Source organism: Alternaria dauci, chromosome 1 (genome assembly GCF_042100115.1).
Source record: "Alternaria dauci strain A2016 chromosome 1, whole genome shotgun sequence".
NCBI lineage: Eukaryota > Fungi > Ascomycota > Dothideomycetes > Pleosporales > Pleosporaceae > Alternaria > Alternaria dauci.
In genome coordinates, this window is record NC_091272.1 from 6,353,295 (window position 1) to 6,368,840 (window position 15,546).

Here is a 15,546-nt window from a genome sequence, read left to right on the forward strand (position 1 = left end):
GACGTGCAATGTAGTACGCGAATTGAGAGTGTATTCAAAACTTCCATTCAGAAGTGTGTTTATTACAAACGTTATCTATATTCTAAGGTCCACAAAAGGAAAACCCTTGCGCAACCACGAAGACATTCAACGACTTCTACGGGTATTTCATGCTTGGCCCGAAAAACGCCATCGCCACTATCCAAGAACGTAATACTTCTTCTTCCTCGTCAGCAACGGCTTCGACTTCTTCGCATTTCTTCCCTTCAACGCCTCAATACTATCATCACCACCATCCAAATTGGGTGGCAGGCTGTTACACGCGGCAGTCCTCAGCGCACTTGAGATCCGCACACCCAGAACAGAACTAGAAGTACGCCTCTGTGGACATATCACATGCGCAGGAGTCACAAACCGCGCCTCTTTGATCGTAAATCCCCTCATTTCTTCAACCACGTTTTGAACGACGTAGCGGTGCCTGTCTGCTCCCTGACAAAAGCTCCTACTAAGACGACGTCAGCACACCCGCAGACTAGACTCAAGCGATTGGATTGGCCAAGCTCAGGTCTGTAGGGTCTGGTACAGCTTCATGGTCTTGTTCCGCACATCCTCGCACTGTTGCAGCGCAATAATGTGACGTTCCTGTGCAAGCTTCCATGTCTCCATGACACCCTCGTCTTCCTCCATCTTTGCCAAATAACTCGCGAATCCAAGCTTCTTGGTTGTCTCGCCGCGATTATGGATGAAGTTGTCGTCTAGATCCTCCATCTCGTTGCTTCGCGAGGCGAAATGGCCAGTAATGATCTTGCAGTAGTTTCGGTACGATTTGACGTAGGTACGCATGCGGTCGAAATAGGAATTCGCAGAGTCCAGATCTACCTTCGCTGGTGGGGCAGGCGCTTGGGGTATCTCGGGATACTTGAGATTCTTTGCACCGTTGGCTTTGACGGGATGTGAGTTGGAAGCCTGGGACGGGAATGGAACTGCGTCTGCAAGGGTGCCCATGCCAGAGAGTCCGTTGCTCGAAGGCTTGACAAGCGGATCTATGAATTCTGGACCGAGACTGTTCAGTCCTCCACCGGGCGGTTTTGTGGTAGAAGCGGAAGAAGGCGCAGTAGCGGAGCCATTCGGCATGGCACCTAGACCCGTTGTGTTCAACTTCGGTGACGATGGCGCCGTGCGTGTGCCTTTCTTAGCTGGCTTTGCGTTTGATGGTGGCCCAGAGTCAATATCCATAGCATCCACGTCGCCGTTTACTGGCTCTTCAGCAAACGCCTGGTACTTCGGCCGCGACGCATCGGCTGATTCCTGCGTCTTCGAAGCGCCATTCTGTTGTACAGATGCCTTGCGTGCAGCCTTTGGCCTTTTTGTAGTCTCTGACGGCCGACGGGGCGATGTCTCCTTCGCGTCGGTGTATACCCAATTCGGATCTTTGAACGTCTCCTGCCAGTCTTGAGGACTGAACTTGGCCGTGTGTGGCGCCATCTTGGGCGGGGCGAAGTTGATGCCAGGAGGTGGCCCTGGAGGAGGTGGGGGTATCGGCTGCCCGAATGGCGAAACTGGAGGCGGCATCGGCCGTGTGCTGAACGGGTTTCGATCGGTCGCATTTCGTTGCGATCTGCCGCGGGTTGGAGAGGCTCGGCCCTTCCCGTTGGCACCTTTTTGCATGTTAGGAGCAAAGTAACTATCGCTGCCCTCGAACTTGCCATGCCAGTCCGAAGGCGAGAACTTCATATTGATGCTTTCTTCACTCCTGCTCTTGAAGCTGTTGGGCTTGTTTCCCGCCGCGCCGTTGCTCTGCCGCTTTGGATCAGGGGTCGCAAAATTGCTCTCTGCCCAGGTCGGCGGAGGCGGTCGTGTATTCTGCGGTGGTGGAGGAGGTGGTGGGTCACGATGTTTGCTGCCGCTGTTGGAGAATTCGGAGTCCGAATCTTCATCGCTAGAGTCAGGGTATCCGTGGGCAAAAGGATTTGGCTTTGCGCTGGATTTCTTGCCCTGTGTTCTGCGACCCGAGTCTGAGTATGCGCCGGCGTCTGTCGAATGGCTTGCTCTGTATGAATGTGTTGGTGAGTTGCGCACGCTAGACGACCTTCCAACTCCGTCAAACATGGAGGTACGCTCGCCCGAAACGTGAGAGAAGTATGGTGTGCGAACACGGTTGGCTTCCGAGTATGGGGCATCGTCGGCGTGGCTGTCTTTCGGAGGAGTTGTAGAGGTGGGTGGGGCTGGAGCCGGACGGGCATAGTTCCTATACGCTGACCGCGCCTGGCCTTCATCGACGCCCGGTGTTGAGGGGTCAAATCCTGTCTTGGAGGGAGGGACTCTTGTGCTTTGGCTGCGGCCGAACGGTGTGCCGTTGGGGTTGTTCTGCGGATTGCTCTGCGAGCTGCTCTGAGCACCCGGGTTGTGCTGCCGAGAGTCGTCGCCCCGCGGCTGCTTCATCTTCTGCCATGCTGTAAAGACATTTGCCCGGGCCTCGGCATCTCTTGCCTTTGCGTCTGGTCGTTGCGCTGTTGGTGGCGGGCGGAAGTTCCTATTGGTAAACCTGTCGGCGCCGTTGTTGTATGTGCTGTGTTGTTGGGGTTGCGGGCGCTGTGCTTGAGGCGGAGGCTGAGGCTTTGGAGGGGGAGCACGGTAGTAAGTTCCCTGAGGTGCGGTTGTAGAGTATGCGTTGCGTGAAGGCGGCGGCGGTCTCGCTCTCGGTGTGTTGGGGGTGTTGCCAGGCGCAGAGACATTGCGGTGTTTCCTTCTGTCCGCGTCGTACTTTGCTCGCGAGGGGGCATCGCACAGTATCTCGTGGGCGGCCTGGATTTCTTGGAAGCGGATGACGAACTCGGCCTCGCGCCCAGGATTTCGGTCTGGGTGATACTGCAGCGCCAGCGTCCGGAAGGCCTTGCGGATCTCGTTCTCGCTGGCATTTGCGGGCACCTTTAGGTCGGCGTAGTAGTTTCGCGAGGGATCGGCTTTGATGACCATGGCGGCGGTGTTTGCGGCGAGACTGGAGAGGTTGGGCAAGCAGGTTTTTTGCAGAGTGCGCCCGCTCTACTTTTGTAGGCAGCTGCAGTTGTCAAACAGCCTGGTGCGTGTCGCCCTTTCACTGCCTGGGCCGGTCGCCGGGCAGTGCTGCTCAGATGATGGTGCTCGGTCGCGCGCGTGAACGTAGGAACATTGTGTATCGGAACTTGAACCCCCGGACGACGGCAGCAAAAGTCTGGATAATCAGCTCGTCAGACGCATGTCGTCAGTGTGGCAGAGAGGCGGGTGTACCCTTTGCGTCTATTGGAGCTCTGGTCGCTTGTTGCGCTGGCGTCAAGGTGCTGCATGTGTTGTGGGTTGGGCTGTTTTGGCTGCGAGGGGCCCAGGCAACACTTGCAACAGCCTGCTAGCAACACCCTAGCTGGTCATACACGACATACCTGATTTGATCGCCTTCTCGACTCTTGACGAATCTTTCCATCGCAACTCTACTCTGGCCTGCACGTTGAATGTCACACTAGCCATGGCGCACACATCTTGCTTCCACTTTACATCTGACGTCGATAGTGCAGCTGTCTAACCGGTACCCCGTCAGCCACCCATGTGAAAGTCCATCTATCTTCCCTTGGCTACAACCAACCAAGGCATACTCGCCAGATTCGACCCTAGTGCCATGTCTCTTTACAGAGCAGCCTTTTCACATTCAGCATACAAACACCGCACATCAATACACAGCGCTTAGTGTTGTCTTCGTAAAGATCATGAATCCATGGTATTGATTTTGAAAGTCCTGACAGCTTTTATGCCGCCCGGAAGCTACGTAGCCCAGGACACCCTATTCCATTCACGCCAGCCCATACGCTGAAAACAATCGACCAGACGTTGCACCAAGCACACCACATGCTCAATGCATTTAACGGTAGCGCCAGAGGGAGAGGGTGTTGTGCCTCTTCCACGTCTTCCTCCTGCCCGCGCTGGTGTTGTTGAACTTGTGTCCACGGCCGAGACCACGGCTCTTCTTGCCGGTGGCGGTGAGACCACGAGCCTCGCGGTGCTTGTGGACGGGCTTGACGATCCAGTTGATGCGAGGATCGCGGCGGATGGCCTTGTGCTGGGGGTCGACGCAGATGACCTCGTAGTACTTGTAGGTGGAGTCCTGGTTGATCCAGTACGAGTTGAGGACGCGGAGGTTGGCGCAGCGGCGGCCGATACGCTCCTCAGCGGTGGACTTGAGGGAGCGCTGGTACTTCAACTGATTGATACCCTGGTTGGTAGGCTTTCCTGTTCGGTTGTCAGTTCTTCATTCTCGCATCGAATCGACTGCGTGCTGCGTACCGTAGGTGGCGCCCCTAGAAACCACATGTTAGCATTGATCCCTCTTCTCAGACTGCGAAGCACCTACTTGGGAGCCTGCCTCTTGCGACCTCCACGGCGGACGCGGATGCGGTAGATAACGTAACCCTGCTTGGCCTTGTATCCGAGACGGCGGGCCTTGTCGGGGCGCGAGGGGCGGCTTGCGCGGTGGATGACCTTAAGTTGGCGAAGCTATCGATGCACTCTCAGCAAAGTTCAACGAGTACATCAATTGAGACTGAGTCTCAGGATGTTCATACCTCCCAGCACTGTCGCAGCGTTAGCAGAGTTCTGTCCCGCACAATTGTGGTATAATACGTACGCGAACGCGCATCAAGAAGCGCATCATGTCCGACTGCTTCTTCTTCTGAAGTTCTTCGACATACTTGAGGGCACCCATCTTGACTGTTGGTTAGTAGATTGTCGACGCTGTCGTGCTGGAGGCTGCGAAAAGATTCAATATCGATTTCGGTTCTGTGTGCGAATGGCCCGTGCGGCGCGCTAGCTTGACGAGGCATCGCGCTGGGCGGACACGAGTCGGTCAGAGCATCGCTTGGGCGGGCGCTCGGTGGAGCATGATGCAGACGTGAGAAGGCGCGAACACGAGAATTGGCATGTGCATAGACATTGTTGTTCAGCTACATGCGAAGTGAAGAGGACGGCGAGAAGCATTGAACAAGGGCCTGTACTTACTATTGCATACCCTTCGCTACTAGAACTCAATGCGAACAACTGTATCTGAGAGAGTTGCACATTCGTCTTGCTCGTCCACAGACTACCTTGAACACTATGCCTACCACCCATCATCCACCGGCAACCCCTTGACCATGCTCTTGACACCCCTCTCCGCATACCTCAAGCTGTTTCTCAGCTCGTAGCTAAGCGCAACCCCCTCTCCACCCTCCATCTCCACATCCCCATCATCATCCGTCTCTCCCAGCACAACATCCTCCACATCAGCACCCAGCACCTTCTTCACATTTCGCAATGCAACGCGAGCCCCCATCCTGAGCTGCCGGTCCGTATCTTCGACGTCCTGCATCCATGTGTCTGCCACAGCTGCAGGCTGCTCGTCTCGTAGTTTCGCAATCATGCCGTCTAGCCTTTGGTATTCACTCACGAGGCCTGAGGATGCTGTCAGGACGGTGGAGACGGACTCGTACACAGCGTTTTTAGCGATACGGGTGCCTTTGAAGGTTGCTGTCTCGCTTTGCACGGGTTGATTCGGGGTTCGCAGGGCTTCGAGGATGGTGGCTGCGAGTTCACTGCGATGGCGTTGCTCTTGCTTGTTGCTACGGCAGCTGTTAGTGATTGAATTGAAAATACAGTAGCCCCTCTAGATGTTCAACGCCTTGTCTTACGCTTGGAGCTTCCGCTTTGCAATCTGTCCGTTAAGCTTCTTCCGATCCTCTGCTATCTTTGCGCGGAACTGTTGCACATCTACGTCGCCATTCTTCCGCTTCTCGAGAAGGCGACTGAGTGCGAGTACTTGTTGACTTTCGGGCTCTGGGGACTTGGCACGTTGTCCTGCCATGGCTGAGGTGAAAGTGTTGGTGAGGAGAGGTGATATCAGATGGGAGGAAGGAGATGCCCAGGCCTGTAGGCCTTCACACCATTTCCAACCTTCACAGGAAAATTGAACCTGAGCCCGGGATGTCGAGGACTTCGCGAAGTGCCAGACTATACAAGACCCAGCCGAGGCCCGGAGACCTTGGAGAAACTTTCGGCCTCGGGAAGATTTATGAAGCTGAGGGCGGGAGGTACTTAAGCTTTCTATCAGCTATAACATCACATTGATATCTAGGCCTGAGAAATACCAGCACATGCACTCATGATAGAACATATTGGTGCCAAAGCATTCTGATTTCGCCATATGGCATATATCTAACTAAACTACACGCATCATGGGGAATTTTTTGGTAAGTGAAAGCAAGCAACCGTGGGATCATGAAATATGATGAAGAAGTGAAAAGCAGATAGCGCATAATGACCAAAAAACCGAAAGAAATTCCGAACCCCCCCTCATCTCACAGTCCACCGAGCTCTCCTAGTTACCGAATGACATGTTCTGCATGCCAGTCAACAAGGCAGGGTCGGTGCCAGTGGCAGGGCGACCTCCAGAAGAAGCAGTGTTGGTACCATTGTAGGCGCTTGGGTTGCCACTGCCATGTCCACCTGCTGTGCCGTAGTAGCCGCCAGGAGCACCTGAGGTGTATGAGGCGTTGCTGTACGCATTGGCGTAGCCCGCGCCAGAGGTGTACGGAGAGCTGCCGTTGTACGAAGAAGGCTGCTGGACACCGAAAGACTGACCAGTGTTGGATGTGTAGTTGCGCGAAGCAGCATATCCAGCGGTGGTTGTAGCAGCCCCGTAGCCTCCACCATAGGACGAAGTATAGGTCGATGGTGGATAGTAGGTTCCGCCTCCATAGTTCATGGGGCTGCCGCTCGCACTAACATTGGGGTAGTAGCCTGCATACATCTGCTGGCGACCCATCTGCTGTCCATGACCCCATGTCTGCTGCATGTTGTAGGACGGCTGGGTAGGGTACGCAGGGATCTGGTGAGAGAATGCGTGGAAGCCGTCATCGTAGTTGCCATAGTTGCCATGGTTACGAGCTTGACCTTGACCTGACGAGCAGTTAGTGGACACGATATAGTAGCAAGGAGACGAGGATGTACTTACCGTACTGCTGCGCAGTGTGGTGTGTGTTGTTGCCAAAGCCAGGGCCGACAGAGGGAGGCGCGTTCTGGTTGTTGTTCTTGATGATGGCACCAGGACCGATGGCCGAAGGGGGTGGGATCTGGGCACCACCGGCTGGGTTGATGACGGATGCGGGATTGACAGCCGACATCCAGATGCGCACCTTGTACTGCTTGAACAGGTCGGTGACGAGCTCGTTGAAGTTGACGTACGACTCCGCGTAGTAGAAGTAAGTCAACTTGTGGTAATCACTAGATGTGTTAGCGTGATGCCGACAAGAAGGTGAGGGTTATTGACTTACGCCTGGTACTCAGCATCGAGGATCTCCATAGGCAGCTTATGGTCAGCAGCCTTCTGAGCTCCAAGGCGCTTGGCCTTGGCCTCTCCACCCTCCTTCTCACGGAGCGCAGAGATCTCGTGAGCCTGGGCGAGGCGCTTGATCATCTTGGGCTTGAACGGCTCAGGTTCACCGGAAGCAGTCACTGGAGTACGGCTCATGGGGTTGGGGAAGCCATTAGCACGCGCAAGCGCGCCCAACATACCAGAGTCGTTCTGAGTGCCGGCTAGTGAGTACTGTGAGAACATGACGAGCCAGCGGAAGTGCTCCTCGTTTGCCTCCGCCTTGAGCTTCTTGGCCTCCTCCATAGTCAAGTCGGCATGGGTAATCTGGCCCAAATCGCACCCACGGTCGCCCTCGGTAATGACAAGGTCACCACAGCGGATCTCGAGACCGGTGTTATCGTAGAGGTAATAGATATCCGCGCGCGAGCACTTGAAGGTGACAATGTACAAGCGGCGGGTAGGATTACCAATTCTCGGAGGAACGGCGTAGGGATTGGCAGACATGGCGGGGTTGGGGACAACCGGGTCTGGGTGAGCAGCTGAAATGGCAGAGGAGTTGATCGCGCGCGATGCAGGACCGTAGCCGGTGAAGTAGGCAGACGCGTCAAAGGGCTCATCGTCCTTGTTGGGTGGGGTCTGGCGAGGGGAGACGTACTCTTCTTCCTCCTCCTGGGTGTTGCTCAAGGTCGAGAGAGGCATGGCGGAGTTGTAGCTGCCGTAGTGAGCGAACGAGTGGCGACGACCGAGGGGATCCATTTCAGCAGGTGAAATGTTGCCTGTAGTCCACTGCGGCTTCTGAGGGCTGTCGACAATCTCGACTTCGTGATCGCGGGTCAGAACACCAACGTGCTCACTGAAGCGGCGAGTAAGGCCTGGGGCAGGACGGTTGATCGGAGGCTCAGTATCGTCGAGCTCTTCGATGGCGTACTCCCCAGAGATGCTGTATGAGGTGTTGCGCAGACCGGCAGTAGTCTGGCGGCGTTGCTGTTGCATCTGCTTGACAGGAGAGCCAGTAGAGGTAGCTCGGTTGCGAGCGCGTGCGTTCTCCATTGCAGCTTGTTTGAGCAAGGCTTGCTTCTGCTCACGCTCCCAGTAACCGGCAGGCAGACGGACTCCGTGCTCCGAGCCGTTGGACGACTCGATCTCGTCGGCCTCGTCTTCACGCAGCTGCGAGAGACCAACAGCAGACTCACCAAGAAGGCTCGGCTTGGACGGGCGATGACGAAGATTGGCACTGGTGTTGGGGTTGCGCGAGAAACGGCTGACAGGACTGTGCTCGATGTCACCTTGTCCTATGCTATAGGACTGGGACCGGACAGCCTTGCGGAACGGATTAGGTGCTTGCTGGTTAAGGAGAAAACCAATGCCGTTGCCGTCGTCACCGTCAACAGTTGTGGGGGAGGGGATGGGCTTGTTGTCGGTAGGTGGAAAGGCAGAGGTGGGGGAAGGAGCAATCTCGTTTTTAGAACGGTTGTTGACTAAGCCATTGAAGCTCGGAGTATTCCAGGGGAATGACGAAGTGCTGGGCCGCGACTGCTGGGGAAGCTCGAGGGACGGCGTGGTTGGCTGGGAACCGGCAAACGACACAGAGGGAAGCGAGAACTTCCGGTTTGGCTGTATATCCTGCAGCCAACCAGAAGAAGGGCGACGAACTGCCAGAGGGTATGCACCAGGTGCATGCCGAACAGGCACTGCCACGTGCTCACGGTCATCGTCGCTGGACGCCAAGACATCGCTGTCAGGAGTCGGACGACGCAGTTGCAACTTCGACTTGTCGAGAGCCGAACCACCAACAGAGAGACCGCCCTTGTATGTGTTGGAACTCATGATGAGTAGTCTTCTTAATGCATTAGCAACATCCTCGAGGATACCAAAATGTTTGGCAAACGTACCTTGAAGTCTAGTAGAGATGAAGATGGTCGATGAATAGGGGGGTGTCTTGATGCACACTACTTGCACACTGAAGATGTATGTGCTACACAGCGAAGATGCTTCCTGCTGTGACTAGGTGTGCAGGAAAATGTAACGTCTAGGCTGGCGATGTGTCTATAAGTCTCCTTCACCTGTGAAGGCAAACGTAGCACGTGTTAGCGAAGACGTCACCAGAAGAGGCGGTAAGGGGCGGGATATTAAGGGTGAGGCAAGTAAAGGTAGAGGTAAAGGCAAACAGTAAAGGTAGGCGGTAAGGTATGTGAATGAGCGGGGTATTGCGATGGCATACACCCACTATGCAAACACGATGTTCGCCAGGTATGCTCGAGGAAAAGAACATGATAGGGTAGGGATGCATACCTTGATAGTCGATCTTGGAGATGTGAAGCGGATCAGATTGCAGACGTGTATACTGCCGTTGGTCTACTCACAACTGCCTCTCAAGGCGGTTTGACGTAGTAGCTTCTCAGGGGTGATGGCTGAAGCGAAGACAGGCTGGCAGCTACGCTTGATGACGCTTCAAACGCGCTCCCTGATGTTGAATGGTGTTCAGGGGCGAGCAGAAGCAGATGAAGAGCGGAATGGGGGTTTTAGGGAGAGATGATGGCAAAAACGGTGGGTGGAGGAAGCAGGAAACGATGCCAGGAGCGGGGTTTTATCAGTCAGAACTGAGAGCGGACGGTCAGCTGGTTCGGTTGCCGCTTGGAGGCACTGGAGGAAAGAACTGTTGACGATGCTCAAGGCAAGAGCGCCGTGCACGGGTGGCTTTAGAGATTACTGTCCGCCATCGTCGTCTTAGCAAGGAACATTGGGAATGGGGAGAATATAGGTAGACAGATGACAGAAGGAAGATACCAGGAAGCTTCATTTGCTCCCAGTAGTACTCTTCGTAGAGACGTAGAAATGAACACATGCTGCTGTCCGAGTGTTGAGGCTCAGGAGAACTGGTCTGCTGCCTCCCCGCCCACACACACACACACCACCTGGACACCCCTCAAGTCTTGGATGCACGTAGCTCTGCCCCTTGAGATACTATGCAGAGACTCTTGTGAGACAGATGCAGCGCTTGTGCATCTCCAGAATGGTGTGCATTGCTGTGGGCGGTGTCGCTGGCGTTGGCCTACTTCCCCACAACCTCAACTCCGCCAGCGCTGGAACATCTCGACATTCTCCACGACATCACTCACTCACCAGCAGTGCGTCCACAACGACAGCAGACGAGGGGGACAGCTGCAGTAAGGACAAGGAAAATCAGGCTCTGCTTACCTAGTTAACAGGACTTTGTCTAGAAGAATTACGCGACGCGGAGCTCGATGCCCAAAGCAGATCTATCGGGAGAAGAACGGTATACCCTACTCGACATCGTCAGCCTCATGGCATTGCACGCAAGCACATCCCACTGTAGAGCCCGATGTAGGCCGCAAGCCTGATGCGGCGGCCCACGGGCGCGACAACAGCATTTGGGTGGCGCGGGACGATGACAGAAGAGCCACTTACCTGGCAAGTTCTATCCCACAATGACTCTATGCAAATAAACGGATTCGGAAGATAACTAGCACAGGATGTGAGCATCAAGCACTGCAACACAATGTCGGCGCGGGCACGCCCGTCGCAGATCGGCGGAGACATACCTCAAAATGTCGCAAACCAAGCGCCAAACTCTTGAACCAGTCTATCCCTAGTCTTTCTTCTCGAAGATATCGAACACGAATACGATCCGCTATGGCATCAGTCGTCGCATGGAATCACACAAGCCTAGGATCGGCAAGAAGGCACCGGGTGCTTGGAGTGTGGGGAAGCGCCACGCTGCTAAACCCAGGGCTGTCCCGCAGATCAAGGACAAAACTGTTCGGAGGATGGACGTGCGACTGCTAAAGCGAGCACATGTCGCCCTCTAACCCGGACGGCAGAGGATGAGAATATAATGGGGAGGACACCTTCTGCAGAGGCCAGACTGACAGCAGGAGAGTTTCGCCTTGGCGATCGTTCGAAACGTTGGGAAGCAGACGCGGCAGACACTCTGTGTTCCGCGCGCCTTGTCAGATCAGGAGACGACTCCACCAGGCCAAGCGCGGCGAGCTGACGGCGATCTCAAGGCGTTTGAGAGGTGGCTGACAGGAAGACTGGGTAAAGATGGCGAAGCAAGATGCGCATTACAGAAGAATAGACGTAAGTCTGGAGACACGCAGACATGCAACGCCTTTGAGGCTTCTGCAGCTCATGGCTGGCCAAGGGTCAGGGGCTTCTGAAAGGTCGTTGCGCAGGAAATGCGGAGACGGCCAGGCCAACTGTGGCTAGCCGTGTATGCTTCAGGCGAACTCCTGCAAATTGCTGCGCTCTTGGGGGGCAGCCAACCTTGCCAGATAGGGCCCGGCTGCTCGAGCCATCTGCCCTGGTCAAGCCTCTTGTAACCACCCTTTTTGACGACACAGCTTCATCGACTTTCGCCAGAGCTCATCCTTCTCTGCTAGCCCAATCGCTGATCGACGATGCGTTGGGCTGCATGTTCAGGGTTTTCGTGGACGAACCCCTCACTTTCGCTGTCTGGACTCGGTTGGGCCCGTCGGAAGACATCCATTCCATCTCATCTCATCCAGGGCTTCATGCTTACTGCACGCCATTCTGTTTCGCTTTAAGCTCCATCAATCACACTGCATCCCGTCAGGCTATTGCGCCCCCAGAAGAGACTTGAGGAGCACTACGGGCGCCTTCAGCCCTAGAGTGTAACAAGTCACGCGCGCTCGACGACTACCATGGCCTGGATACTAAGCTCTTTAGCTGCTTGACGCACCCGCGGCATGCCCCGCCCAACGCGGTGATCTTGTGGGCACTTCTGGGCTTCTCCTATTCGACGCCGCGCTTGATATGTGTGTAGCAAACGATGGCTACACACCGAGCGTTCCTGGAGCTAGTTGCAAACGACGTCGCAAAGACTCCTGAGTGGTTCACAAAGCATTTCCCGTCTGCAGATGTCAGGGTATTACAGTGTGTCTGGCTGGTGCTGGGCGCACGAGACACGGCATGCTGTTGGACAGACTCCTCTTTCGGCTTCGCATATTGGCTGCGAAGCATCCTGCCAACCCCGCATTTTGCGCACAGCATTGGCGTTGTTCAGCACAGCCAAGCTCGGCGGGTACCTCCATTCAACGATGTGCCCGCATAGGTGGCAGTCGCCTGATGCTCTTCTCCGGACGGTTCCCTCTTCCTCGTAGAGAACTCAAATACTTGTTGATTCTGATGTGTCATACTAAAGTGGCGTGTCAGAACATCATGGTATTTCGAGACGCGTACGCTGTATGCCCTTGCTGAACAGCATAGCCGACATTTGGACCTCTGGAAGCCCTGTTGGAGCCGACGGTGGTAAACCTTTCCTGGATATATATTAAATCCTCGGTCCGATGTGCAAGACATCCGATCGTTGTCAAACGGCCGTACCAGCATCTCACGCCGATGGCCCGCATCACCATCAAGACAGCATGTACCCCAGCTTTGAACTTCATGCAGTTTTGTAGACAGGCCTGGTGGTTGCTTGTAAAAGACGTCTCATACAACTATGCGCAGACCACACAGCTATACCAAGCTCCGCGTTGTTGCCGCCATTCCAGCCTGCCACGAAAGGCTACCTCAATCTCGAAAACGATGTTTGTAGTTGCACACCGGCGTTGCTCGAGGTCTCGCAGGGATATCGTTCGCAGTTGCGTGCGGGGTATCGTCCGGTGGTATTGACAGATTCTGGTGTTCTGGCATCTGACAGTCTCCCGCGGAGCTGGCCATGGTATCCGCTCTGCCGTTAGGTCCGGTACCATAAGATGTCCCCATCTTCGGGTCTTCGCCCTTGAACCCGAATGGTGTTACTACTGGAGCTTTAATTGGTACTTTGAATTGCGGGGGTCTGGTGACGACTCTCTGTCAGGCTCGTTGAAATGGTGGTCTCCAAAGAGCCTGCTACATCCGCTATGGAGTCTCACTGGGTTTCGGTCGTACTCTGTGTTGTCTGATCAGCCTTCCATGTTCAAGAGTAACACTTCTCGCGTGGTATCCTTCCCTTTGTCGTGGTGTTTTGCTGTCTTCGAGAGAATGTATTCCCACCTCCGCCGCGAGGTATGGAGGGGCTTCTGGGGTGACCCCGCAATGTCGTCGGCCTGGTAACCTATCGTAATGCGAAGGGGGTTATATTGGGTGCAGGGTCGCTGTTCTGTGAGTGTTCGAGGAGTCGTGCTCGCGTGGAAGGCGAGCTGAGAGCCTGTTTTTTGGGCTTCTGACCTCGACCGTATGGCTGAGAGGGGAGGGCGTCTTTGTCGAGGGCGTCGCCATGCTTGCACTCTTTGCACAGCCCTTGATTGAGCGGGAGTTTTCAAGGCCGCTGAGTATTTCCTGGCTAGGAGTTGCAGGTTTTCTGGTTGCGCGTTGAGGGCGCGATCTGTTCAGACCAGAAAGAGTTTGCTGAAGCTGGGAGGCGGAAGCCGCCGTCGCTGAAGCCATCTACCCTGAAGGAAGAGGGCTACAGCCTTCTAATAGCTTCTCTGTGGTCACATTGGGGGTTGTAAGGTCCGTGTGGGTGGGGTGTTTTGAGACTATGGGTTGACGCTCGAGGTAACATCACGGGTATTGTGGCCCATGCCCGAGGAAAGACCAAGTCCAACATCACAACAACATCACAACATCACGCGGGATTCAAGGCGAAGACATTCTAGGGGTTACAAAGCTCTTTCAGACCTCAACTTTACCTTCTATGCAGGGGCAGGAGGGGTAAGCTAGAGCGCTGTCTGTTTGACAGAGGTACCTCTTTAGGATTCAGGGAAGTAAAGCCAGAAAGCATTGTGGTCACCTAGAAGGTGTGGCAACTAGCATCGCCATTCACGGAAGCAAACAGGCTGCTGTGAAGGTAATCTAGGAGCTCAATGCTCGCTAGATGCTCTCTGAAGTTGCCTTCTTCCTTCCGGAAGCTCTTTCTGGCTGCTCGTTTACTCTGTCTCTTCTGGGCCGACCTTCCTCCGCCGCCCTGATCCCCGTTCGGCTGTCCCCACAATGGCTTTTGGCTCAATTACACAGTTAGTCCCTCCTTTTTACGACACCACCACACCCGCCTTGAGCAAAGGAGCCTCCAAGAGCTGCAGGATCACCACTTCCTCTGTAGCGCCTCCTGGTTCTTATCCCCTTTCTCTCTTAGTCCCCTTGAATTTTCCTAGAACCTCCGCCGCCACTTCAGCCCCCCGAGTAACCTTCTCCGAACCCTCCTACGCTCCTACGCTCCTACGACGGCAGCAGTCACGGTGCGCCATTACAGAAGTTCTTCAACTGCCGCAACGGTCTCTCGACGCCTCTACGAGCATATCCCTCCTCTTCCTTCGAGACTGGGATCGGTATGAGCGTCTGCGAACACTACCAAAGATCGCTGAAATTCGCCCGACGCCGACAAAAAGATAGATGTGTATATGCAGACATTCCGACTCCAGGCGCTTCTTCGGCCAATGAGCCGGAAGCTGCATGTATGTCGCATACTGTTGACAAGCAGCTCGGGCGTACATATAAGGTAAGCAACACGATAGGTTGTTGCGGCGGTCCATTTCCGCAACGTGACGAGAAGCGTAGTCACCCTCTTGCAAAGTTCTCTCTAGCCAGGTGTACTGCGCTTGTAACCACCATTGATCAAGTATAGTATCCACCTTCTCGATATATTCCCCAGTCAACAGAATTGGCCCGAGATTCTGCCTCTACTGCCTCTCGCGTACTATACTCGAGCTTCAATCACAAGACGGTACAAACATGGCGCATCCGCATGCTCATGTCGGAATTGCAGATACTCGAAGGCTTGATTTACTCGAGCCTTCGATGGAAGCTACATCATGCAATGTCACGTTTCCTCGCTTCATGGCCTTTGTGCCCCTTTCATCGGATCACAATGAGTCTTGCATATAGCTATGACTGTACCGACATCAAACCACCTTTTCAAAACCTTTCATTGGTATGAGGAGGTGTTGACGCGCCGCCCCGCTGTCGAAGGAATGTCGAAGATCAATCAGTCCATGGTACCCTCCTGCTTTTGAAGCGGAGACGGGTAGCTGGACGACCAGCCGTCAAAAGTCGCCTAGACTGAGACTCTTGTCTTTGCAATACAGATACCGGTTGGACAACTATATGTAGATGAATTAACTATTTTTGCTTAACTTTGTCGTCTCCTAAACAGGATCTTTATTACTTGTGTCAAACGTCGCGAATGTATAGAAATGCCCTTATTGCACTGCAATGACACAGACCAGCTT

The 15,546-nt window shown here is 54.6% G+C and overlaps 4 protein-coding genes across 4 annotated transcripts; all 4 read right to left on the reverse strand.

Moving 5' to 3' along the window:
• Nucleotides 1-540: 540 nt before the first annotated feature.
• On the reverse strand, nt 541-2,955 carry ACET3X_001973 (uncharacterized protein; the record flags this gene model as incomplete). Its single annotated transcript, XM_069447323.1, has 1 exon — nt 541-2,955. One exon carries the CDS (start codon nt 2,953-2,955, stop codon nt 541-543), a length of 2,415 nt encoding a protein of 804 aa, XP_069312215.1.
• A 743-nt stretch (nt 2,956-3,698) lies between these two features.
• Nucleotides 3,699-4,708, reverse strand: ACET3X_001974 (60S ribosomal protein eL15; the record flags this gene model as incomplete). Its single annotated transcript, XM_069447324.1, has 4 exons — nt 3,699-4,236; nt 4,291-4,304; nt 4,358-4,500; nt 4,631-4,708. The coding sequence occupies 4 exons, from the start codon at nt 4,706-4,708 to the stop codon at nt 3,869-3,871; spliced, it is 603 nt and encodes a 200-aa protein (XP_069312216.1). The 3' UTR covers nt 3,699-3,868.
• Nucleotides 4,709-5,101: 393 nt separating this feature from the next.
• Nucleotides 5,102-5,842, reverse strand: ACET3X_001975 (uncharacterized protein; the record flags this gene model as incomplete). The annotated part of the gene is made up of 2 exons (XM_069447325.1): nt 5,102-5,600; nt 5,670-5,842. The coding sequence occupies 2 exons, from the start codon at nt 5,840-5,842 to the stop codon at nt 5,102-5,104; spliced, it is 672 nt and encodes a 223-aa protein (XP_069312217.1).
• A 513-nt stretch (nt 5,843-6,355) lies between these two features.
• Nucleotides 6,356-10,196, reverse strand: ACET3X_001976 (uncharacterized protein; the record flags this gene model as incomplete). The annotated part of the gene is made up of 8 exons (XM_069447327.1): nt 6,356-6,936; nt 6,992-7,260; nt 7,311-9,188; nt 9,244-9,251; nt 9,313-9,414; nt 9,644-9,656; nt 9,715-9,745; nt 10,139-10,196. The coding sequence occupies 8 exons, from the start codon at nt 10,194-10,196 to the stop codon at nt 6,356-6,358; spliced, it is 2,940 nt and encodes a 979-aa protein (XP_069312218.1).
• Between the last annotated feature and the right edge of the window lie 5,350 nt (nt 10,197-15,546).